We start from the raw sequence: 26,698 nt of genomic DNA, 5'->3' as shown, positions 1-26,698 counted from the left end.
CGTACCGATGAGCGAATCCCGTATCCCAATTTTCTGGCAAATATTTTCAAAACAGAGGCGAATTATTTTCTTAAATATTTTCAAAAATTAAGGTCAAGTGAGACCTTCACAGAAGATTTTCTCTCTCTCTTCTTTCTTTTCTTTTCTCTTCTCTCTTCTTTTCTGTCTTTTATTTTCTCTCTTCAAAAAGGAGGAAATAGAGGCTGCAAAGGAAAAGAGAAGGAAGAAAGAGAAACACCAAGAGAGGAAAAATTTTGCGATGATCACACTTATGTGGTCCACTTTTGAGACACATCAGTTGGTTGGACAAGAAAATATGGGGGAATGCATGGGATTGGGGAAGCCACCATGAGCTTGCTTCGTAGATAAGGAAACAAATGGAGAAGTGTTCATAAGATATTTATCACGTCTTGTCAAACGGTTGGCATGAGTTAGTGGTCAGGAAACATGGAAGTGGAACTGGTCCTATATGCTCTAAAATCTTGAATTTTTTCCTTTCTAATATGAGTTGAATATACCTAATCAGCTTGTTATATTGCAAATAATAGGAAAATGAGAATGCCATAGAGTTGTCTGTCGCTAGCAGGGGAAAGCAGTTGCATTTTCTTATTAAGAAACACATTATCCTTTTCACTGTTTCTTCTTTTCAAGCGGAGGGAAGGAGTTGCTGGTGTGAACAGTTTGCCAGAACTCTGGTACTTAAGGGGCCAGAGTTGCAACTTGTTATGTTTTCTTTTTTGGTCCTTATTCTTAAGGAGTCATTTTTCCAAAAACCTGCATTTTCAATTTACAGGACATGCCAACAGGTAAACGTCACTGACAAATGGTAAACTGTCTTTGTATTTCAATTTTCATGGAATCATATCATCTTGTTTTGAATCTCACTTGACTGTATATGTTGAATTAGAGGAGAAAACCTTGATGGAGAATCCGAAGAAACTTATACAAGTACTTTTGGTTGATGCTTGAAGCACCAGACATAATTTTAATCCTTTTCCCTGTTACCATTTATGAATTTTTGCTTCGATATGCTTTGCTTTGTTATTTTTCATTAGGATGAAACATGAGAAACTGAGGAGGGCTGTCCATAACTGATGCAATGAATTAGAGGGTCTCTTTTGAGCCCCGCATGATTCAATACCGAACTATGCTAACCCACTATGAAAATAAATGAATAACTAAGAAAATACAAGAAAATAACTAAATTTCATTTCAACTTTACTTTTTTGCCATCCATTTATAGATGTTCCCTCATCTATAAATAGATGAGATATTCTTTAATTATAATCTAAATAAATTTCGTAATTTAATAACCCTCTAAAAGATAGAATTTATCCTAATCTAATAAAATCTGGATATTGGATCTAATACATAATTCAAGAAGATGATGGAGGTAGTAAAGAAGAAGTATGATATGACCTCTGAAACTCATATCCAACTTCTCCTCGAGCAGTACAACTCATGCATGATTAAGAAGTCAAATAACGTAGTCGACCATGTTAATCACATGCTAGTAATGGCCAAGAATCTAGCTATAGCTGGGAATGATATCCCAGAAAAGATGCAGATCTCTACTATCCTAAGTAGTCTCCCTCCATCATATAAAATGATTGTTGTTGCTATAAGGCTAAACTAGAAGAGCATCACCCTAACCAAGATCCCCTTACAATTAGCTCTCGAGCAAGAGCATATAAATAAAGATAAGAGAAGAGAGAGAAGTCATGACCACACAAGTCACCTTCTCAAGGTTTCAAGGTAAAGGCAAAGGGCTCATTATTCAAGAAATACAAGAAAAACTTCATGAGGCATCATGTGCAGAATAAGAACTATAGTACAACAACGAAGGGTGTCATTTTGAATTTTTGAGCATTTGTGTATGATTCTTCTAATAAACAATGTGTTACTTACATGACATTTTGTAAATTTTAAAAAATTGAAGAGTTTCCATTTAATGTAAAAAGTGGTCATCTCTCTCTCTTTCTCTCTGTCCAAGAGGAGGCCTGTGTTCCAATTACACATACAATACATTCATCAATTGTAAAAATATGTACAATTTTGAAACCTATCATTTTTAATAAACTTATTCATTTAAGAACTATAGCCTACAATTACTATATATTGTGGTTTTGGAAACCCATGAGTTTTTAGTTTTCTTCCTTTAAGGCCAGCTGTTAGTTATAATGGTTGTTCACGTTATATGATATATTAAGGCTGGTCTATAAAAGGCATATGAAACAATGCTGAGATTCATCTTAATATGAGACAATTGCTTGCCTCAAAATTTTGCCTCTCTTTATGAATGGTATGTTGATTTTTCTTTTTTAACTCTTAAGTTTTATTACTATAGTATATATAACTCTTTTTTCTTATTTTTAATGTGGTAACTAAAATTTATTTATTTTTCTTAACCTTTCTTTTATTGTTGGAATGTTGGATAAACAATATGACAATATTTTATGATGGTATTTATTTGCCTTAGTTTTTTCTTGCACATTTTAAATTAAACATATAGTAAGATTATAAAAAAAACTATGTAATTGCTTTAATTCCTTTGTATTGTATGCTTTAAATTACAATATAATACAATATGTTGCAAAAACATATATTTTTATTTTTTATTCATCTTATTCGACATAAAAATGTTATTAAAACCTCATTTTATTTAGGCCTGACCACAATTTACATTACGTTTATTATTTTCATTATTCTTGCTTTCAATCTTGATAAATGTATATGATTTAATCCTTTTTCTACCATTTGAGTTATCTTATAAGGCCCGACCATATGGTCAGGCGATTATATGGTAAACTAATAAAGTAAAATAGGTTAAGTAGTTATCTAAAGAGCCTTGGTAAAATTTAAAATAGTATAAATGGTGTAATTATGTAAAATACTAGGCAATGCATTGGTAATTTTGCAAATGTTACTCGAGATAGAGATAGAGAGTATCCAAAGATGAGAGGTAAAAAGATACCAAATTGGAGCCATTCCAAAGATGAGAGGTAAAAAGACACCAAATCGGTGCCATTCCCCTTTTAAAAGATATGCGACCCAAGGTTAATGTACGGAAAAAGGAGAAAGTTCGATGGACAAAGTTGATGCATGCTTTTTTTTTTTTTTGATTTTATGACAGAAAACGTCACTAAAGCAAGATGAGTGGAGCCATGATGGCCTTGCCTTATGTGGTCCACTTTTGAGACACATCAGTTGGTTGGACAAGGGAATATGGGTGGGATTGGGGAAGCCACCATGAGCTTGCTTCGTAGATAAGGAAACGAATGGAGAAGTGTTCATAAGACATTTATCACGTCTTGTCAAACGGTTGGCATGAGTTAGTGGTCAGGAAACACTGCAATTGCCTTTGGAAAACGTAGAGATAAAAAGAGCCCCAGTAATCCGAACGAGGAAAAAGGTCGTTGGAAAGACGTGTGAGCGAAAAATGGAGAAACGAGACATCAATAAATATGTAATTAAAGAAGATTACCTAATTAAGTGAAGAAACGGTGTATCGGCTTGTTTAGGCATGTTTAGCTCAGTTAAAACTTCAAAAAGAAATCAAGAAGAAAGTCTTGTTACTTATATATACACGGTGATCTCCTATCTCAGAATCCGGTGCCCAGCAGTCCACAAGCATCACGGCGCTCCTCATCTATCTGTTCCGACGACTTCGTTATTTTTCTGCTTCAAATCCCTGAGCGGTATTAATTCTCCGACGAGAAATGGCCGGAGAAGAGGAGGGTCCGGCGATCGGCATCGATCTCGGGACTACGTACTCTTGCGTGGGAGTGTGGCAGCACGACCGCATCGAGATCATCGTCAACGATCAGGGCAACAGGACGACGCCCTCCTACGTCGCCTTCACAGATGACCAACGTCTCATCGGCGATGGGGCAAAGAACCAGACGGCCATGAACCCGACCAACACCGTCTTCGGTGAGATTCACATTGCTTTCTTTCTAGTTTGGAGTGGATCTGAGATTTCTCTGTGTGATAGCTTATGAAAGTTGCTGTATCGATGGGCTTTGGTGTATGATGGATCCGTAATCACTTTCTTCTTCTATCTACTTCTTTCAAGTTTTGTCGTACGAGTCTGAAGGAAGTAGCAAGAGAGTATTTTTTCCTAAAAATGACCGTGACCTTTCCACGTGAAAATTTGACGTCGGAAAACTTTTTTTTTTTTTCATTGGTAGTGGAACTTGACTTGTTTCCGCCGTTGCAGATGCCAAGCGTCTGATCGGCAGGCGGTTCAGCGACGCTTCTGTGCAGAGCGACATCAAGCTCTGGCCTTTCAAGGTGATCGCTGGCTCCGACGACAGGCCCATGATCGTCGTCCAGTATAAGGGCGAGGAGAAACATTTCGCTGCCGAGGAGATATCGTCGATGGTTCTCATTAAGATGCGGGAGACCGCTGAGACATATCTCGGCTGCACTGTCAAGAATGCCGTCGTTACCGTCCCTGCCTACTTCAACGATTCGCAGCGGCGGGCAACCAGGGATGCCAGTGTCATTACCGGATTGAACGTCTTGCGTATCACCAACGAGCCCACTGCCGCTGCCATCGCCTATGGCTTTGACAAGAGAGCCGGAAGCAAGGGTAAGAAGACCGTGCTCATCTTCGATCTTGGTGGTGGAACCCTTGATGTCGCCCTGCTCACCATCGAATACGGCACCATTGAGGTTAAGTCCACGTCAGGAGACACCCACCTGGGCGGTGAGGACTTTGACAACCGGCTGGTCAACCATTTCAGTCAGGTGTTTAACAGAAAGGAGAATAAGGACATTAGCAATAGCCCAAAGTCGCTGAGACGTCTGAGGACGTCCTGCGAGAGGGCCAAGCGTGTCCTCTCGTTTGAAGTCCAGACCACCGTCGAGATCGATGCCCTCTACGATGGAATCGACTTTGTCTCTAAAATCACTCGTGCTAAGTTGGAGGAGTTGAACATGGACCTCTTCCGGAAGTGCATGGAGCATGTTGAGAGCTGCTTGAGTGATGCTAAGATGGACAAGAACTCGATAGACGATGTCGTTCTCGTTGGTGGATCGACTAGGATCCCCAAGGTGCAGCAGTTGTTGCGTGACTTCTTCGATGGCAAGGAGCTGTGCAAGAGTATCAACCCGGACGAGGCCGTTGCCTACGGTGCGGCACTCCAAGCGGCCAAGTTGGTGGGCAACGATCAGGTTCAAGACCTGATTGTTCTCGACGTCACCCCTCTCTCCCTCGGTATCAAGACCAACGATGGACTCATGAGTGTTGTTGTCCCGAGGAACACCACCATCCCAACCAAAAAGGAGAAAACATTCACGAACGCTATTGACTACAGCCTTTGCGTGCCCATCCCTGTCCACGAGGGAGAGAGAGCGAGGGCCTGCGACAATAATCTGCTCGGAGAATTCAAGGTCTCTGGCTACACTCCTGGCCCTCGCGACACCGTCAGGTTCACCGTCTGCTTCGAGATCGATGTGAACGGTATCTTGAGCGTCTCTGCTGAGGAAAAGACTAGTGGGCAAAAAAACAAGATCACTATCACTAACGAGAAGGGGCGATTGTGCAAACAGGAGATCGAGAGGATGGTGCTGGATGCTGTGAAGTATAGATTCAAAGACGAGGAGTACAGGAAGAAGGCCAAGGCGAGGAACGCACTGGAGGACTATGTTTACAACATGCGGAACACCATCAAGGATGAGAGGGTCTGCGCCAATCTCACTGCTGTGGAGAAGAAGAAGATGGAGGATGCGATAGAGCAGGTGAGGCACTGGCTGAACACTAACGAGCAGGCTGAGGTTGACGAGTTTGGGGACAAGAAGAAGGAGCTGGAGAGCATATGCAAAAGCATCAGCGCCATCTCCTAATTTTTTTTTTAATTCGCCAATGGGCGATGTATATCTGGAGTTCAATCTTTATCTTTCGTGTTTAATTATGGTTTTCCTTTTTTTTTTGGTATTAGCTAATTGTGGCTTTCCTTACTTATCAGCGTTTCTTCTACCTATCTGGGTTCTGTGTGGATGATGACTATCTGTTTCGTTTTAAAAAAAAAGAACTACAGTGTGAAAGTTTCATATCACAACATAGTTGCAATTTACAAGAGAGGGTCAATTGGTGCAACCGCCTTGCTGGCATTGTGGATACAGTAAGTGTAAGGAGAGTAAAAGCAGCATTATACCCTTGAACCTTTGTCACAGAGGCAGAGGCACTATTGTGTCTGTGTGTCTTCAGTTACCCTTCAACCTTTCACAATGTATATGAAGATTGATACATGAATATTATTTTAATATTTTAAGCAATTTTTAATATTTTTAATATAAATGCATTTTGAAGTATTAAAATATCAAAAGATATTTCTTTACTCGGTAAGAAATCCATGTCCGCATATCTTGTTTTCCAGTAGATTTTAGAACTGGAGAGTCAAACCTATGTGGGAACGTTGGTGGTACCCGTGTAATTGCGAAATAGCTATGAATGTACACACCCTCACTGTGAGCTTGCCAAGCTACCAAGCTGACAATCCGATTACATCAGCCTGACAACTCACTGCAACCAACTTGGTTTTTGAAAAGAGAAGTGCTATGCGAACCCCCTTTGGACGCAACTTTTGCTGACCAAGGTTTGTTAGTTCGCCACATGACTGGCCTCCATCTGAACGACCCAGAGGCTTGATATTCCATAGAACAGCATAAATTGAGGATCTCTTAAGCCCTGTTTAAAATCTCAGCACCGGAGTGGATTCGTGGAATCCACAGCTTTTCTCTTTGTTTGAGACGAGAAAAAAAACTGAAAATCGTGGAACTAGTATGACCATGGAGAGGTGGTACTCCTTCCCCAGCTGCTTCTTTTTGGACACCCTCTCCAACTACCGCACTAAAGCCCTACTTACCCTCTTAACTCCATGCCACATGAGACATCCAAAACACAGCATGGGTATGGTCTAAATGAAAAACAAGAACAGAAAACACATGGGTATACACGGTTCGGTCCAGAGGAACCTACGTCCACGGAGAAGAAAACACGAGGCTGTGCATTATTTTTTGTCAAGAATAACTACAACTTTTATACATTCTATCTTAATGTTTTCAACACTTCCTAAACAGTAAGGTTTATCAGCTTGACAGCCTTTTAGATGACCTTTACAAATACGATAGGATTGCTTTCTATCATTATCGTTATTCTCCTCAGCTTTCATTATTCACGGCAAGTGTATCGCAATCGACTTCTTCCTTATCACAAGCAGCTGACTTGAGTTCCATGTAAAGCATAAGTTTGTTATTACTTCCCGTCAAACTCGGCCTAGGATATAGGCCAAGTTTGCCTCTCAAACTACTGAATTGCCTCCATGCAAGAGGTTTTGTAAAAATGTCGACAACTTGATACTTTGAAGGAACAAATTTGGTAATAAGTCTGCCTTGATCGACTTTCTCCCTGACATATTGATAATCAACTTGGATGTGTTTCGTCCTATTATGAAAAACTGGATTTACAGTCATATATAAGGCACTTATGTTATCACAGTGGAGGATGGGAGGATTATCAAGTTGAATCCCAATATCTCTCAAAATAAATGATATCCAAGTAAGTTCTGCTGCCGTTGAGGCCATGGATCTATATTTGGCTTCTGCACTTGAACAAGCGACTGCACTTTGTTTTTTAGCACTCCACGTGATACAATTGCTTCTGAGAAAGGTGCAAAAGCCTGTTGTTGAACGCCTGGTATCTGGGCGCCCAGGCCAGTCTAAGTAAGAAAAAGCATAGAGATCAAGTGAGCTTTAAGCCATAATTCCAAATCCATAATCCAGAGTTCCCTTCACATATCGAAGAATCCACTTTACTATGAGAAAATGACTTGTAGAGGGCTTATGCATATATTGGCTAACATGGTTGATGCTAAAGGAGAGTTCCGACCTTGTAATAGTTAAGTATTGAAGGGCCCCAACTAAACTGCGATAATGTGTGGGATCGGAGTAATCTTCATCATAAGTGGAATCAATAGAAAGCTTCTCAATCATGAGCATAGAAATTGGTTTCCAATCACTCATATGAGCACGTTCGAGAAGATCGTTAGCATACTTTGTTTGACACAAAAACAAACCATCAGGGGTATGATCAACTTCGATGCCCAAAAAATAATGAAGATGGCCCATGTCTTTAATAGAAAAAGTTTGAGCAAGCTGCTTTGTGAACTCAGTTAAGAGTAGAGGATTACTCTCCATCAGGACCATGTCATCTACATAAACAAGGAGGATATCGGTGCCTTCTGGAGCATGATAGACGAACATGGATGAATCGACAATACTGCAAAAAAAAAACATAATTCAATAGGAAAATACTAAGTTTGTCGAACCATGCACGTGAGGCTAGATTGAGGTTGTAAAGAGCTCGACTAAGCTTGCAGACATTTTGAGGAAATTTGGCATCCTTATACCCTGGATATTGTTGCATGAAAACAGTTTTGCTTTACGTTCCATATAGAATAGTGTTCTTGAAGTCAAGTTGCCGTAATTCCCATCGTCTGACAGTAGCAATTGAAAGAACCACTCATATACTTTTGGGTTAAACAACTAGGGAAAAAGTCTCAGAGAAATCAACTCCTTCAACTTGGGTGAAACCACGTGCCACTAAGCGGTCTTTTAGCCATTCAAGGGTGTTGTCCGCTTGTAACTTGGCTTTATAGACCCACTTTGATCCGACAACGTTCATATTTGGTTGAAGAGGAGCCAAATCTCATGTATGATTGTTTTTAAGAGCATCAATCTCCTCATTCATCGCAGATTTCTAACCGAAATGTCGTGAAGCTTCATTGATGTTGCGTGGTTCACGGGGAATAGAGGCATACTTTTGTGCAACATGAAGATTGGCATACCGTGCATTTGGCTTGAAGACTCCAGCCATGATGCGTTTGATTGGAAGCAACTGGTAAGATAGATCATTAGAGTCGCCAGATGGAGAGTATTCAATGGGCTCATCAGAGGGCGTTAGACTTTCAATATGTTCATCTGGTTGATCGAAAAAAGTTGAATCATGAGGAGACTGGCTTAGACCTCTATGTGTGTGGCAAGCATCATATGTAGTAACGGTGGCACCATGCATTTCCTTTTCACAAGGTGAGTAAAAAAAACCTTCAAGATCTAAAAAAGTACTAAATTCCCCAGGATTAGATTCATGTTTGTAAAGGCATGCAGGCTCTTGATAAGGTAGGTTTTCTTCATAAAAAACCACGTGTCTAGACATATATATACGGCTAGTAAGAGGATATAAGCACCTATATCCCTTATATTGAATGTTGTAGCCCAAAAATACACATGGTAGTGACTTAGGATCAAATTTAGTACTTCCATATGGGAGTAAGTAAGGAAAACACATGCTGCCAAAAACTCTGAATGAAGAATAATCCAGATGCTTGCCAAAGAGTTTAAAAATGAGGGACTCCATATCAAGAGAGGATGATGGCAATCGATTTATCAAAAAAATGGTTGTGGTGAAAGCTTCTACCCAAAAATGTTTGGGAATTCTGGAATAGAAAAGCATTATGAGACCTAATTCCATCACATTTTGATGTCTTCTCTCTGCAGTCCTATTTTGCTCAGGCATTTTTGGACATGCGGTTTGCCATTTTATGCCAAAATCATGAAGGTACTTAATAAATTTTTCGCTGCTATATTCTCCTCCACCGTCTCATTGAAAAATCTTAATTTTCTTGTCAAATTGCCGTTCCACATGCCAATGAAAGTGAATGAAAACATTAAAGAAATCAGATTTTTTCTAACGGATATATCCAAGTAAACTTGGTATAATCATCTATAAACAAAACATAAAATTTGAATCCTCTGGAATAAATTGGAGCCGACCCCCACAAATCTAAGTGAATCTTCATAAAAGGTTCATTACAACTTTCACTTTCATTTCAAAAAGGCATTCTAGATGACTTTCCCATTTGGCAGCTAGAGCAAAAAGGATTTTTATTTGGTAAAGAACTAACTTGAATTAAATTCTTTTTATTCAAGAAATGAACCACATCATACTGAGCATGTCCAAGACGATGGTGCCATCTCTCTAGATAAACTTGCTGAAATATGTTGGAAAAATATGCAACATGTTTCTCCTCAAGAACGTATAAACCACCTAGCTTAGCTTCGGTCGCCAGTACCTATCTCTTCTGCTTGTCCTTAATAACAAAGCTAGAGGATGAGAATTTCATGGTACAAGGTAAGTCTGAAGTCAGTTGGCTAATTGAAACAAGGTCTTTTTTTATTTTAGGGATGCATAAAACATTTTTTAGAGGAATGGTTGAATCTTTAGTTTGCAAGGAAATATCTCCAATGTGAGAAATGGATAATTTTTCACCATTGCCAATGAAGATTTTATCACAACCTGAGTAAGGCCGCAAGTTAGATAACTTACCTAAATCCGAAGTCATATGTGCGGAAGCCCCAGTGTCGACAAACCATTCATTGTCTTGACTATCAGCAATTGTCATGGCCACAAGTGCCTCAGGGAGGTCTTGAGGTTGAAATGAGTGATTAAACCTATTGTAGCATTTCAAGGCGGTGTGGTTTCTTTTGTTGCATATTTGGCATATGACAACTTCTCTTTTATCTTTACCTTTACCTCCACTTGATTGAGTAGTGCCATCATTTCGATTTCGGTTTGAATTATCAGACTAGATAAACCTGCACCCCTTTGAGTTGAACTGATTGTTTTGGTATCCTCCCTTCTTCTTTAATTGATTTTGTTGAGCAAAATAGCTCATGAAAGGTTAAGCCTTGCCATCAGTGAAAATGTTTCTGGCCTCAAAACTTTATAGAAAAGGCACGATCTCCTTATATGGAGGAACATGAGGTTTGAGCATGGACATCACAAACGCCCCATACCCATGCCCAAGACCTTGTAACAACCAGAAAACTCAGGCCTTATCATCAACAGGTCTGTCGATGGCACCCAGTTCATCACAGACAGCCTTGAATTTTCTAATGTATTCATTCACCAAGTCATCACCCTTCTTTAAGTTGGTCATTTTGTGCATAAGCTGAAACTCTCGTTCTGGGGAGTCTCGGGCATAATTTTCAATCAAAGACACCCATATTTCTCGAGAAGTTTCCAGTCCAACGACTAATCTGAGTACACCTTTTCGACAATGTACTCATAATCTAGCCCTTCAACAACCAATCTGAACATCTCCATGCGACATATGTAGGATTCAGCACGCTATTAACCCTTCCTTCGTTGTTCTCTGTGACAGTGGCCGACGACATAGGAAATTCACCGGTCAAAACCCTTGAAGGTCTTGGCTTTCAACAAGCGCCATAAACTGAGTCTTCCATAAGAGGAAGTTGTCTTGGGTGAGTTTCAGAGAAACGAAGTTAGAGATGTTTAGATGTTTAGATTGAAGGGATATGGGTAAAGGTTTGAAGGTGATAAAGATGCGACCATCGTGCTGACACAACTCTAGCACAGATGGCTCTGATACCATAAACAAAAAACAAGAACAGAAAACATAGAGGTATACGTGGTTCGGTCCAGAGGAACCTACGTCCACGGAGAAGAAAACACGAGGCTGTGTATTATTTTTTATCAAGAATAGCTACAACTTTTATACATTCTATCTTACTATTTTCAACACTTCCTAAACAGTAAGGTTTATTAGCTTGACAGCCTTTTAGATGACCTTTACAAATACGATAGGATTTCTTTCTATCCTTAGCGTTATTCTCCTTAGCTTTATCATTATTCATGACAAGAGTATCTCAACCGACTTTTTTCTTATCACAAGCAGCTGACTTTCGTTCCATGTAAAGCATAAGTTTGTTATTATGGTCTAGTGTGGTTTTCACCAAGATGCAAAGCTCATTCTATGTGAAGTTGGAGCACTCCACGTTGGTGAAGCTTCTCAAGAAGTTGAGCACAACCGCACCAATCTCTTTAACCAAGATAGTAGGTTTGTCTGCAATTGCTCTTATAGCCACTCATTTTTTCTCACTCTTCCTCTTCTTGCACGACAGATGAGGCCACAGGAACGTGCTTATGGAGAAGGTGGTCTCAAAGAGGGAGGAGAGAGAAACCGTGATGGAATATATGTTTTTTTTTAAGAGGAAGTATGTGTCATCCTCTTTTCTCATCCAATCACTATATATAGCGAACACAATTTTTACGATGCCCAAACACAGTTTTGTCAGGTTTTTGGGTGGAAGTATCAAGAACTTGAGTCATTTCAGACCCTAGTTAAAAAAAACAAACAAAAATGTTCACATTAATACCTCAAATAATAAAATTTTCCTTACTTTTTCTTAATTTTCTTTACAGATTGATGGCAAAAACTTTTTGTCGTCTGATTCTCGAACGGAAAAAATTTTTGTCCTTGTCGCTTGCCATGGATGCTAGGCAATGGCAAAACTTTTTACTCTCCCTTTGATCTTCCCCTCTTTTGATTCAAATGAATGTCTAGATAAGTCGTAGGCCTCATCCTTATCTCCTATCTTAATCTTTCACGCACATTTTAGGTGTGGATTCCTCCATGAGAAACTTCGAGGTTACCCTATCTTATACATGTGGATGAGCATGAATCCATTTAAGTCAAATCCAAATTCAAAACTCCTAAGACTCATATTATATTCTTCAAAGCTTATAAATAGGGGTTGAGCCCTAGAACCCGATCGTTTTAAAAGAATCAAAGAAATTCCTACCTAAGTACTAGCACCCCTAAAAAGGACCAGAACCTACCCTTACTTTATCTCGCATGTATTCCAATTCGGATCCATGATGTAGAGGTGTTACCGAACTTGTTTCACAAATCACCCTACCTACGTGAAAGCATTGCTGGATTGTGAAGGGATGACCTCTTAGATCACTATGTATGTCGATGCTTTGTCAGTGAAGCCTTGCAATTTAGAGCCTAAAGGACTAAACATACCCTGAGTTTGAAAAATGTAATATTTGAATCCATTCAGTTATTCTTGTTTTAATTTTGCTTTTATGCCAGTAGATTGAGAGCTATTAAGATCAAACCTGCCTCTACTTTACCTTTTCGTAGAAAAAGATAATCGAGGCTTGAAACGAATATCCTACATCTTTTAAATTTATATATATATATATATATATATATATATATATATATATATATATATATATATATATATATATATATATATATATATATATATATATATATATATATATATATATATATATATATAGGGTTTCAACTCTTGCAAAATCTAACCCCATAGATGTGTACAAAATAGTCAAAATAGTAGGAATTGACTCTTAGATTGTATTCTTATCGACATAAAAGTATGATTTTATAAGGGTTGAAAATTTGTAGGCCATTGATTTTGCAACCCCTATAAAATCTTATATACATATTAGAATAACATAACGTAAGCATCAATTTCTACTAATGGAAACATACAAATCACATCTAGAGGGGGCATAAGTGCAAAAAACATTGAAAATTTAAAAATATTACAATTTTTACTGAGAGTTTCTTTCCCACGAAGGTAGCAATATATATATATATATATATATATATATATATATAGAGAGAGAGAGAGAGAGAGAGAGAGAGAGAGAGGATCAAACACTCCATAAGATTCATAGTTGCATTATTTATAGTTTTTTTCTGGTGGACAAAGCTTATTCGGAAACGTCTTTTTTTTTTCAAAGCCTAACTTGTATCCATTAGCTTTAATATTAGCATGAAGTTCACTCCCAGCAAGATAGCCATCCTTACCCTTTCACGTCAATCCCACAATTCTCTTTTGTCATTCGATCTCATGCATTAGAACCCATGGTTATGGACCCGAATATGTGACATTTTCTTCTTCAGGCGGAATCCCCTAGTATAAAAAAAAAATGAAAATGTGCTTTAATTGTTGTGGAATAAGATGCCTTCTTATCTTACATGTATTTGATTTATTCCGAGCTATTAGTGCCGGATCCATTTTTGGGGAATACAAGTCGAAGCAAAAACAAGAATACTGTGTCTAAATAAGGTTAGGATGGATAAGAACCAAGTTCAGACCATGTTTTCAAAGAGTGCCAGTTTTAAAATAAAGTCAACTGAATGATTTTAAGACCAAGCATGTATTTGAAACCCAACTTTGGCAGTCACTGGAACCTCTGATTCAACAAATGCCTTCCACTTAAAAACAAAAAAGAATGAATGAAAAAACAGTTTCTCATTTTTTTGTAAAACTTTGACTAGAACTTCTTTGAAGCAACCCCCATAAGTGACATGCAAGCTGTAACTGCAAGAAAATTCCTTGAGGAAGAAGCTCGTCACGTAAGACAAGGTACATCTTGGTCACAGTATCCCTTCACATAATGGTAAGAAAGAATCCTTTCATGATTTTTTACTGAAGAAACCGCTCCAGGCGCAGAGACCTAGCCGTGCTGGCTTAGCCTGCCCTACTTATGGTCTCTGTCCATGTCAGCCTAAAACTATGAGGGCTAACCCCTTGACCCCAGAGAGTAGCTAAGCATCGGCTTAGTCTGGGGGTGAGGCTCATGGGATTTGAACCTAGTCTGCCCTTCAAACGATCTAGGCCCCATCCCACTATGACAAACCCCTTGGGTCAATGATGGTAGTATTACTGACCAAAGGGCAAGCACGAGTTCCTCAACCGAAAGGGGGTGAAGATGCTGGCTAGATTGCCACCGCTAACACCATTGTTATGGTTCCAATAAATGACATGGCACGGGGGATTTTGTTTTTTTAGGGTAGAATGATAATCATAATACACATTTAACAGCAATCTTGATGAAAGGAAACTCTCGAGCATTTTAATTTATGTGGTTAACAGTTATGTCTGTTTTTAATAATATTGGAAACTTTGTTTTATTTTTTATTGAGAAAATATGTGGTACGTGGTTATGTATCACCATACCTTATGGTGTTAAACACTCTTATTTGTATGGATCTAACCACCAAAAAAATAACCGTACAGATGTGTTAAGTATGGTTTATTTATTATGTTAGAAGGTTTTGTCATGTTTAACGCACCACAAACATTCATTTTTGAGATGGTAAAAAAATCAAGGGCTCACAACTTATGAAAATAATTAAAGTTGGTTTTAAAAATGGTATAAAACCATGTGTTTGAGTCAACTTTAACTCGTGAAAATAGCAAAACACTGAAGGTCAGATTTTGCTTTGGAGCTTAGATCAAGTGTGTACCTTACCACCGTAGAAGCACATGAAAATTTTCTTCTTTTTTTTGGAAAGCAAATACAGGAGATAACTCATGGAGTTCAAACCCGAGATCCCTTGGTTATCTCAGTAGTCCCTATTTATAGCTGCAAATTTTGAAGATAAGGAAGAAGACAGAAAGCTAAGACTTTTTGACTTGGAAAAAGACGCGGATAACACCAATATACAGTGGTTTATCATAATATCGGCAGACCATGTCCCTATTGTAGCAAAGAGAACAAAGAAATTGATTATTGTATCTTTATTTTTCTGTTTTGTATAGGCAAGCTGGGTTTAGGCAGACTTGCTGAAGAATAAACCAATTATTTCATCATTGACTCTCTCTCGGGAGGCCCATTCATATTCTACTTCATACATCGTTTTAGATTTTCCATATAGTAAGGGTGCACCTTTGTGCATCCATTTTATCACACTACAGGATAGTTGAAAAAACTTTAGACATGGTTGGTTTAGTAAAAAAGAGGCTGTAGACCATGATGTGTAAGGATTTCTAATATTTAAAAAATCAGCAATCCCCTACCAACAAAAGTTTCAAGGACTTGGAGAGAGAGAGAGAGAGTAACGATGGCTCTATGTGCCTAATGCAAATCCATTGCTGGATTCGTGGAAACTACGCTGTGATCTACCAAACTATGATTTATTCTATTCTAATCTATGATCTATAGAAAAATTGATAAAATTAAATGAAAACACTCAATAATTCATCCATCCATTTCTGAAAAATAACTTATAATAAATATTTATAGGAAAACTAGAAAAACCCTAATTCTAATACGGATTCAAGATAGATCCAATACCTAAATATAATCCAAATTCCAATCCAATGTCAAATGTTGGATTAAATCTAATAAAGAACCCCAACAGCCCAACTGGATCCAAATGGATCCTAGACACCCAATGTATCTAGCTTTAGCCCAGCATCAGTGCCCCAACCCTTAAACCATCCAATCAATCTGATGATCAAAAGCTATAACATATAGTCTACATGGTTTGTTTGATAATAAATAGGTTTTGGATCATATCCTTATAATGTGCAAGAAGTGTTTTATTTTTTTTTTGAGGTAAAAGAGAAATTCATTAAAATAAAATAAAGCAGGTACAAAGTGACTGATAAAGAGATTTCATCAGACAATAAGAAGGCATAAGACCAGAACGATTACGTTTTCTAAAAAGGACCAAGACAAGGCTGACCAATCCAGGAAAGATACATTCCCGGCCACAAGGCTTTAGCCGTGCAACAAGTATTTTCAAGAGCACAAAAAATCAATGGCTCAAATCTACCAATTTTTTAAAATTTAAAAACTCATGATTTTATTTTGAAAATATAAAATCCAAGGCATGATTCCTGTCAAACAAACTATTTTTTTTATTTTTTACTTGAAGAAACCGCCCCAAGCGCAGAGACCTAGCCGCTCTGGCCCAGCCTGCCATACTATGGTCTCTGTCCATGACGGCGTAAAACTCCGATCGACTCGAAGGAGTCACCAAGCTTCGGCTTATGCAGGGGGTGACGCCCATGGGCCCTCAATCAGTCTAGGCCCCATCCCACTGCGTACGCCAAACCCCTTGATCTCCTGTCAAACACACTATGGTAAGACATCTATAAACTTACATTGAGTGAAACTGATTTTCTTGAGTCCAGTACACAAGGTGGGAACACATTAGCTTGGGCACACCTCCAATCACTCTAATTTCTATGATAGTCCAAAAATATGGTGTCTAAATGCAGAAGTGGGTTCTTAAAACCAACCAAATTCTATTCAGTCGAGTTGAAATGTTAGCCTCAAAACCCAAATGTCAAACTCTATATGTGATCTCATAAGAGCTGTCACAAAGATACGGGTATGACCCAACACGATTTAAACATGCAAGTTTGAATTATTTTTTTGAAAAATAGGAAATGGCAACACGTATTTCTTGGACTTTTACTCACTTTTTTTTATATTTTATTTAATGTATAGAACTGCATTTTTATTAAAACATTATTAAAAAGTATTAAAGTAATGTTTATAAAATTCTGAAAATTGTCAGTGTGTGAGACTTGTGTTGCCCATGGCACGGGCTCTAAATGGTGTACTTTTGTAACATGGCACAATGAGTCAAAAACAGAACCAACTAGATGGATAAAGTCTAGTTCTGAAACCAACTAAATTCAATGTGGTGATGTTAGTTCTATGTGGTTATGTTAGTCTCAATACTCTAGTTGTGGTTCTTCTCAATTGAGTCTAGTTCGGAAACCAACTATAACTCTACACGGTTATGTTAGTCTCAGAAGTCTAGTTATGAAACCAACCAAATTCTACATATGTGGTAGAATTGATAATTTGATATATTATTCTCCAGACCCAATGCCAAAGTTTATCAACTCACAAGAGCCAAAATACCACCAACCAGGCCGGTATAATACTTTACATTGTACGTTGCAGATATCGAAACAGAGCTACCATACTCAACATGCCACTTTTTGGCCCGGGTGTCAACGGGTGGGTCGAGTCTGGACCCATCATAAGAGAAACCATACTCGGACCTGATAAGAACTACATTCGGGCCATACCCAATAAAATAATATTTTTTTATCATTTTTACATTGAAAACTTGTGGGTCTTAATCAAACTCAGGTCGGCCCGGGTCTGGTATAAAATTTCACAAACTATATCCGGTACCATGTATTAATTTGACCTTTGGGTCCGGACCCAAGTCTTCTTATTTATCACCATATTCGGACCTTGATACAGGTTGGGTATGGGTAAAGTGACACATTGACACCCCTACCCAAAACAGGACATTTTTTTTAATGATGAGGAATCATCACCAAGAACCAGGCCACTTAGCGGACCCACCCCAGGAGAGGCAAATGCTAAGTGGGGCCCATAAACACCCTGCCTTAAGTGGCTCACCTTCGAAAGCTACGGACACACCTGTGCGCCAGCAGATTGATATGGCGCCTTTATGTCAATGCCTTGACAACTACCCCACTGGCCACGCAAGCCACTCGCATGGTGTCTACAGGAGTAACAGGACATTTGAATCATAAGAACGACTGCACCTCATTATCAACTAAAACCAAAAAAAAATTGACTTCTGGGTCAAGTCATGCAATAAATGCCAAGAATGAAAGTGAGAAAAGGTCATAGTAAGTGCACATGGGCTGGGCTTGATCCATGGTTCTCTTTCTTGATGATGACTTCTTTTTTCATGTCATTTTCACTCTTGTTGTCCCTCTCGTTCATTGACCTGGCTAGTCAAAATGAGTTTCTCTGTTTGAGAACCGGGTGCTGTGCTGGGTTGCAGCCAGTGTAAGCCTCAGTACCTGAAGCGTACGCCTCAGAGGCGAGGCGCACGCTCAAGGTACTGAGGCGTGCTGTGATGCGCAAATTGCCCCTCATCAACCTCCAGAACCCCCTCCTTCATCCCCAAGTCTTCCTCCTCCGCCCGATTCGTCGGCTGTGCTAACCCCAAGTGCCGGTGGATCCACCGCCACGTGCCGGCCAACTGCTCCTCCACCGCTCCCTGCCTCCCCTCCCACTGCTTCACTTCCATACCAGTTGTGAGAGGCGTACGCCTCAACGCCTCGCTTCGCCTTATCGCATTTAACAACCTTGGTTGCAGCTATGAATTCCACATCTAAGGCCAAAAGCATAGATTTGGCATTTCCTATAGTACTCGTTTGGGACAGTCGTTACTTTTTCATTTTCGCTGCAAGGTGTTCGGAAAGGAAGACCAGCACTTGGCAAAACTGATCTAGGTGGTATATTCCTCGCTATGGTGGTAATTGATTTGAGGAGTTGGAATTGGCACTTCCTATGCCAACACCCACAAATACCATTTCTCCATGCTATCAAACAAAGTCTGACACTATGAATTCCACACTTCCACTCTGATGGTGCTCCTTAGTTTGGACACTTCCACTCAGACAGTGCTCCTTAGTTTGGACAATTTCTCTGCTTATGAGCACATCATCTGTAACAATGTTTTTCTGCGTTTGAATGCAGAGACTATTGTCTCAAATTTGGTGGAACCTGCATGATGTCCTGTCCCGATCCCAACCCGTGACTATTTGTCCACAAATTTTTTAACGCTAAGGCTATTTGTCATAAAAAAAAAAGAGGTTAAATAGTTGTACCACTTATCCTGGACTGTTTGTTTGGGCCCTCAAACGGCATCTTAGGTTCAATATTTCCCAACATTGGATGTTTTAAAAGCCTGATGCACTAAAAACAGGGGCAAACACTATGAAAATAGTGATCTGAATTTGGGAAGCTTCTATAAAAGATAAGGGGAGCAGATCAGGTTCAACAGACTTTGGGCATGTTTGTTTTGATCACAAGTGAGAAAGTAGAAGCCCGAAAAAGTAGTTGAGAGAGTTGAATCTGAGAAAGACGTGATTTACTTCCACAAGTTTCAAGACAAATAAAGGCAAAAAGAATTACAGCTAGCAATCACAATCACAACTACTTTCTCACATCCCACTAACCTTGAAAAAGTCCGGTATTACAATCGCAACATACAAAAATCACAGGGCATTGCAAGCATGCCCTTTGGATAGAAAACTTTTCAGGGTGCTTTAGACGCAATGATACCGGCACAAAAAAAAACATTCTTCTTTCAACAAGTTTCAACAGTACATTTTTCGGCTGTTGATGCTGTCCATCTGAGAAGTGAACGGTGTCAAAATTTATTGTGGGACCCAGTGGCGGAGCCAGAAGTTTTTCGTTGGGTGGGCAGACTTCGGGTCTCGGGGACAATGCTATGGTCTTGAAGGACGATCCATTTATTCGGACCAGTGGCGGAGCCAGAAATTTTTTACCCACCCATCGTCAGAAGAAAATTTGGTTGTGCGTGATAGATCTGACATGCTCTTCTAGAAGCGGCCTCCCTGGCCGGAGAAGGCGATGGCCATCAAAAGTTGATGGTACCATCTGGTTTCATCATTCTGAGGGCCTTCATGGCATCGGCCTGCCCGTGGTCAGGCTACAACACACTTTCAATCCCTCTTTTCCTCCATTTACTTTTCCTCCATTTAGTGAAGCAAGCATAGTGTTTTGTATGACACCCATAACCAGATTTAGGTTGCAGTCATCCATATCGCCATTCCGGACCTCACCGATGCAAGTTGTTTTCATCAAAATTGGACCCTGTGTATGTGATCTACATCATTCATTTAGTGAAGATCGGCATTTGAATAGACAGAATCCGACTTATGTGCAGGACTTTTTGCTGATTCAAAAATCAATAACCATTAATAAAAACATGGTTTTTTTTTGTTAAAGAACACTGTCAAAATAAATTGAAAATCATGTTTTTTTTTTTGTTAAAGAACACTATCAAAAGATTGATTTCTATTAAATCAACCGTGCTGAACCCATCGATAGGGCCAGATTGATCAAAACAACTTAGTACCAATGAGATCCGAGAGGGAGTTATGACCACAAAGGATGATACAGGGATGAGTGGAGCCGAGTTCCCCATAAACGTAGGTTACACGGTTTCACAAAGAACAAATGACAAAAGAAGAAGCTGGGGAAAAACACACAGATCTTAGTTGAATATTCACAAGAGAGAACTCCAACTCCCACGAACTAATAACCCGTCTCTTCTGCAGTTTTTACACAGTTCAATAAGGTAAAAAAAATTGAAGGAAAAGATTAGCACTACCATCGTCAGAAGAAAACACACATGGACGCATATTCTTTCTTTAACATCGTCAGAAGAATTTTTTTTTTTTCTATTTCTAATTCTGGGGTGGGCGACCGCCCACCCATGCCCACCCCTGGCTCCGCCAGTGGTGGGACCCATCTAGGTGGGTACCGTCCATTTGAGTATCTTCTGAGTGCAGTCTACTTTCATGATGGACAACATCCAAAGTGTCTTGGACAGCTCGAACCTGATCCACTCAAGATGAGCCAGTCTAGGCTCAGTCTATGAGAATGAACATCACGAGGCCATGTTTGCTACCGATATCGGTCATGTTAATGTAATATTTCCTACAAACCATGCAATCAAATAAAACCCATCCAAAGAACCGTGTAATCAAGGCTTTGTTTGAGAGCTTTGAATGGGAGTTGCGTTGCGGTTTCACCCACTGCTCTCATGCTCTTTGCTGTTTGGGAGCAGTGGTGTTGCCAAAACACTGTATTGGGGATGGAGTAGGCCTACCCAACACCATTCATAAGAGGATGTTTTTCACAACTCCATCCTCAACACTATTTTTGGCAACAAATGAAAATGGTGTTTCCATCTCAACGCAAGGCTCCCAAACAGAGCCAAAGTAGAAAACATCCCACAAACCACGCAATTAAGTAGAAATGATCCGGCTGCCCATGTCACAAATGTAGCTGATATTTTGAAAAAAGTTGATAATTCTGTAGTTTGGTATTTTCCATCATTCATTAAATAAAAAAAAATGGTATTTGTCAAACTGGTTAAGGCAAAAGGCTTTATAGTTCATTCGAGAAACTTGAGATTTCAAGGGGCCCACACATGTGGACACTTTGACTTCAACATGATCTCCTTTCTTATTTAACGTGTAACACTTATTTAATGTGGTACACGGTTTCTATATATATCACTCAATCCAAATTCACATTATTGAAGCACTCATCCCCTCCCCCAACCCCACAGCTAGTCATGAAGAAGCCATGCCTCCTTCTCTCTCTCGCTATGATCTTCTTCCTGCTACTTCTTCTTCCTCTCAACGTCGTTGCAGATGGCGGCGACTCGTGCACCTCCGGCGATAGTTGTAGGAACAAAGAAAAAGCATTAAAGCTAAGGATAGCAGCAATCGGCTCCATCCTCCTGGCTAGTGCAATTGGGGTAAGTCTACCCAGCGCAAGCAAGTTCATCCCTGCCTTGAATCCTGAGAAAGACATCTTCTTCGTGATCAAGGCCTTCGCGGCCGGAGTGATCCTCGCCACCGGCTTCATTCACGTACTGCCAGATGCCTTCGACAACCTCGGATCGTCATGTTTGAGTGAGAATCCATGGCAGAAGTTCCCTTTCGCAGGCTTCATTGCGATGCTATCTGCCATGGGAACGCTCATGGTGGATGCCTTGGCTACTAATTTCTACAAGAGCTCGGAAGTCAGCAAGGTTAAGCTAATTGGGGAGGACGATCAGGAGGCTAATCCAAGTGGGCTCGGGATGCATGTTCATACACATGCAACCAATGGTCACGCACATGGTTCGGGTGCATCGCTATCACTGGACAGTTCAGCCGAACTCATCCGTCACCGTGTCATTTCACAGGTACGTATGCGTTTGTGGCCCTCAAATCTTTATCTTATCTTATTTTGGAGAATCCAAATTTTGAACTTGAAAAGAAATGCCCCCAGAGGAGTTTTACTTAGTCGGATGGGGCCTAGGCCACTAGGCAGGCAGTCTAGGTTCAAATCTCATGAGCGTCACCTCTTATGCAAGCTGAAGCATGACGACTCTTTGAGGGTAAGAGGTAAAGCCTATGGAGTTCTAGGCTGCGGGCGCAGTGATTGTAAGTACGGCGGGCAGAGCCAGTGTGGCTAGGTGGGGACAGTTTCTTCATGTAAATTTCAAAAAAATTATGTTAGATTGTGACTTTCTTGGTATTGCTGTGCTGGTTAAACCATACAAGGTTGTTAGAGATTCACGGACCGGATCAGGCGATACTGGTGATTTTCAATATCCACCACACATCATGTCCGGATGGCATCTCCCTGCTACCAAAATGCCCTGGTGGTACAGAGATGACCTTGTGGGAGACCCTTTGGGCTCTCCATCAAGGTGCTCCATACCACCAAGATGTCCGGTGAATATTGAAACCATTAGTGGTAATTTTTGGATGAATGAGTAACATTTCATGTTTTGTATTTTAGTTTTTAAATGCTAAAAAGGTGATTTTGTTGGTTATATACACACAAATGAAATTGGGGTTTATATTTGGTAGTAATGAAAGTATGAAACTATTGAGCTGAAACTCATAGATTTAAGACGTATATATTCAATCTAACCAGATATATGTGTTTAGCATGGTTTGTTTGCTAAGAATCAAACTTTGGATGGTGTATTTTTAATACAAAAGTATATTTTTAAGAATCAAATTGAGTGAAGTGAAAATTCCATTTTGGTGCCGACTTTGCCCTTAATATCAAAAGAGGGACTCATGTTGCAGCATTAATGTTTATTAACAAACTTATCTTATGTTTGAATTAATTGTGATTCAGGTGTTGGAGTTGGGAATTGTGGTTCATTCTGTCATCATTGGGATATCCCTGGGAACATCTGAAAGCCCATGCACCATTAGGCCTTTGGTTGCTGCCTTAACTTTCCATCAATTTTTTGAAGGCATGGGACTTGGTGGTTGCATTGTTCAGGCAAGCCATTCCTAAACTCAACTCTTTTTTCTTTCTATATGTGTTCATCAATTTTGTTTCACCACCTCACATCTCTTATTACTAGTAGACCCGATATAGTTTCTTTACTAAAATATTAACATAAACTCATGTTTCTCCTTTCCACAACGCCTAAGCCAAATGTACTCATTGAGTTTTGCACTAAGGACACCGACTTAGTCCACGGTCAATGTGACACCACTCGGCCCATAAACAGAATATCATATATATATATATATATATATATATATATATATATATATATATATATATATATATATATATATATATATATATATATATATATATATGGTCCTAAACTTTAATTCTCTTATTGAGAAATGCAAAATTCTTATTGACATATATTTATTTTATATGCTGCAGGCTAGATTCAAGGCAAAAGCTACAATCATAATGGCTTTATTCTTCTCCCTAACAACTCCTGTTGGGATAGGAATTGGCATAGGGATATCATCTGTGTACAATGAGAATAGTCCCACAGCTCTAATTGTGGAGGGTGTCTTCAATTCCGCATCAGCTGGTATCTTGATTTACATGGCACTTGTGGATCTTTTGGCTGCTGATTTTATGAATCCAAGGATGCAGAATAATGGGAGACTTCAAGTTCTATCCAATGGATCTCTTCTTCTTGGGGCAGGATTGATGTCACTTATGGCAAAGTGGGCTTGAGTTGAAGATGTAATAAAGTTCTCCCTCCTTAAACTACAAAAAGTGATTTGAAATTCAAAGATAAAGGCTTTAAATGGATTATCAACACTGATGTTTCTCTGGGTAGTGTGACCTATGTAATCTATCGCTGGTTCGGAATCGTGTTTTGCTTGATTTTCACTTCTCTTTTAAGTATCTTTTTTTTTTTTACTCGGAGAAACAGTTTCAAGCACAGAGACCTAACCGCGCTGGTTCAGCCTGCCATTCTACAGTCACTGTCCATGTTGTTAGCGTAAAACTCCGAGGGCTTATCCTTCGGCCCCATGGAGTCGCCAAGCTTCGGCTTACACAGGAGGGTGACGCCCATGAGCTTTGAACCTAGATTGCCGGTCAAACGGTCTATAGTCCCAATCCTACTATGCAACACCCCTTGCCTTACTGCTCCGAAAGTATTTTAAACTCCCAAGGCAGGAACAAGATCTCCTTAATTAATGTCAAAATTTGGGCCAGTTTTGATGCCACCACCAGCTCGGGCTAGTAAACCAGCCGAACGAACCGAACAGGGCATCTTCGGGCTCGGTTTGTTTACCCGTGAATGGACCTGTGTCACATAGGCAGGCACTAAAGCGATCCCTGTATCCTCTCTCCTCCAAACACTGGATCTGATCTGAGGAACACCTGTGGTGCGGATATCATTGCTGATACGTGTAATTATATCGAATTTGATTCATTTATGCTGAAGAACTATTCCAACACGTTTCAAAACAGGGTCTGAAATGGAATCATTTACGCTTTATAAATTTTTACATGTTTGAGAATAATGTGAAAAATGACAAAATATGAGTCAGACTTTCACTGTTTGCAAGAATCCAATTCACATCTGGGGCCACCCAAACACGGTAAAGCTGCAAGGTTTTGAAAATAGGGAAGAAGACAAGAAAGTAAGACTTTGACTTGGGAGAAAAGTTTGGCGGTGGTTTTTGTCTCAATGCCGATAGCCCTTTGTCCTCATCATTGCGATTCTAATTCGTCATCAGCCCCACAAATTGCAAGGGACACCAAAGGGAACGACGCAAGAGAACAATGGCGTTCATCTTTAAATATGAAGAAAACCCACAAACTGTTCCAATGTTGACTTGACCTGTGTGTGTGTGAAGGTCGCATAGCATAGCCTTTTAATTTTCACATATGGTAGGTCTGCTCCTGTTTTGTTCATTCTGTCACACAATGCTAGGAATCGATTGTTGGATCATGTATTTTAAAAAAATTATATGATTTTGGTAGCTCGAATATTTACAAGAATTCTGAGTTGTCAATTTTCAAGCCTTAAAAGATCTTGCTTATGCGTTGTAAGTGGCCGGTCTCCATAAAATCGATCATGTAGATCTCATCTGTACAGTAAGATTTAATCAAAAAATAACCCACAAAAATCTCAGTCCATACTCCAGTAAATATATTCTAATCACACACACACACACACATACATATATATATATATATATATATATATATATATATATATATATATATATATATATATATATATATATATATATATATATATATATATATGAGTTAATATTTTGTGCTGTTAAAAACACATAACAATTATATTACCATATTTTTTGTAAATCATACCTTATGGATGATGAACTACAAGGTTTGTTTAGTACAAAATAAGTTTTGAATCATGTGATTATCACTTGTAAGCATATTTTTAAAGCCTTTAAAAATTAACAGTCCACAATGCACTAAAACTTTACAACTCAAAAAATCATAGTTTTATATTGAAATAACATGATTCAAGGTTTGATCCTTAGCAAACAAACAAACCATGTTGAACACATTTATATGATCAGATTGAGTCGATAAAGCTAAGCTTGAACCTATAAATTCTAGCTCAATAGTTTCATGGCTTCAATGACACTATATATTGAGTATAAAATCATCGCATTTTAATATTTTTAGAGTTTTTTTCCATATCAGATTTTATGAATGTGATACATGGAAAATGAGTTTTGAATCATGTGATTGTGATATATAAGCAGGTTTTTTTAAGGCTTTAAAAATCAATGGTCCACAATTCACCCAAATCTCTTAACTAAAAAAAAAATATTTCATGACTCAAAAAATTATATTTTATAACTCAATAAAATTTCATGACTCAAAAAAACATATTTTTAGATTCAAATAACAAGATTCAAAGTTTGATCTTAACCAACAAATCATGTTGAATACAAATATGTGGTCAGATTAAGTCAATGAATCTTGATTCTATGATTTTTTATTTCACTAGTTCCCTGGCTTCAATAGCACCAAATATTATCCCATATATATCAAGGAGCATGTGCCTACCAAAGTTAAGAGCCTACCGGAAGCGAATGTGGGTTTTCAAGGTATTTTTTAACAAATCAAGGGCCTACAAAAGTTAAGAGCCTACATGCTAGCACTCTAAAACTAAAGTACCATGCC

The 26,698-nt window shown here is 39.0% G+C and overlaps 1 protein-coding gene and 1 pseudogene across 1 annotated transcript; both read left to right on the top strand.

Moving 5' to 3' along the window:
- Nucleotides 1-3,653: 3,653 nt before the first annotated feature.
- On the top strand, nucleotides 3,654-5,850 carry LOC149831096 (heat shock cognate 70 kDa protein pseudogene; annotated as a pseudogene).
- Nucleotides 5,851-21,767: 15,917 nt separating this feature from the next.
- LOC149831095 (zinc transporter 9-like) lies at nucleotides 21,768-24,300 on the top strand. Its single transcript, XM_090011970.1, has 3 exons — nucleotides 21,768-22,439; nucleotides 23,390-23,539; nucleotides 23,942-24,300. The coding sequence occupies exons 1-3, from the start codon at nucleotides 21,822-21,824 to the stop codon at nucleotides 24,245-24,247; spliced, it is 1,074 nt and encodes a 357-aa protein (XP_089868096.1). The 5' UTR covers nucleotides 21,768-21,821; the 3' UTR covers nucleotides 24,248-24,300.
- The last annotated feature ends 2,398 nt before the right edge of the window (nucleotides 24,301-26,698 follow it).

The sequence above is a fragment of the Nuphar pumila genome, chromosome 7 (assembly GCF_984573655.1).
Source record: "Nuphar pumila chromosome 7, dmNupPumi1.hap1.1, whole genome shotgun sequence".
Lineage (NCBI taxonomy): Eukaryota > Viridiplantae > Streptophyta > Magnoliopsida > Nymphaeales > Nymphaeaceae > Nuphar > Nuphar pumila.
The sequence above is the reverse complement of the archived record's forward strand: the minus strand, read 5'-3'. Positions and strand labels throughout refer to the sequence as shown.

Bases quoted from the DNA above. Each gene is read 5' to 3' on its own strand.
- LOC149831095 (XM_090011970.1), top strand. From the start codon at position 21,822: ATGAAGAAGCCATGCCTCCTTCTCTCTCTCGCTATGATCTTCTTCCTG. The intron at 22,440-23,389 runs GTACGTATGCGT...ATTGTGATTCAG, and splicing joins GTCACCGTGTCATTTCACAG to GTGTTGGAGTTGGGAATTGT. The intron at 23,540-23,941 runs GCAAGCCATTCC...TATATGCTGCAG, and splicing joins TTGGTGGTTGCATTGTTCAG to GCTAGATTCAAGGCAAAAGC.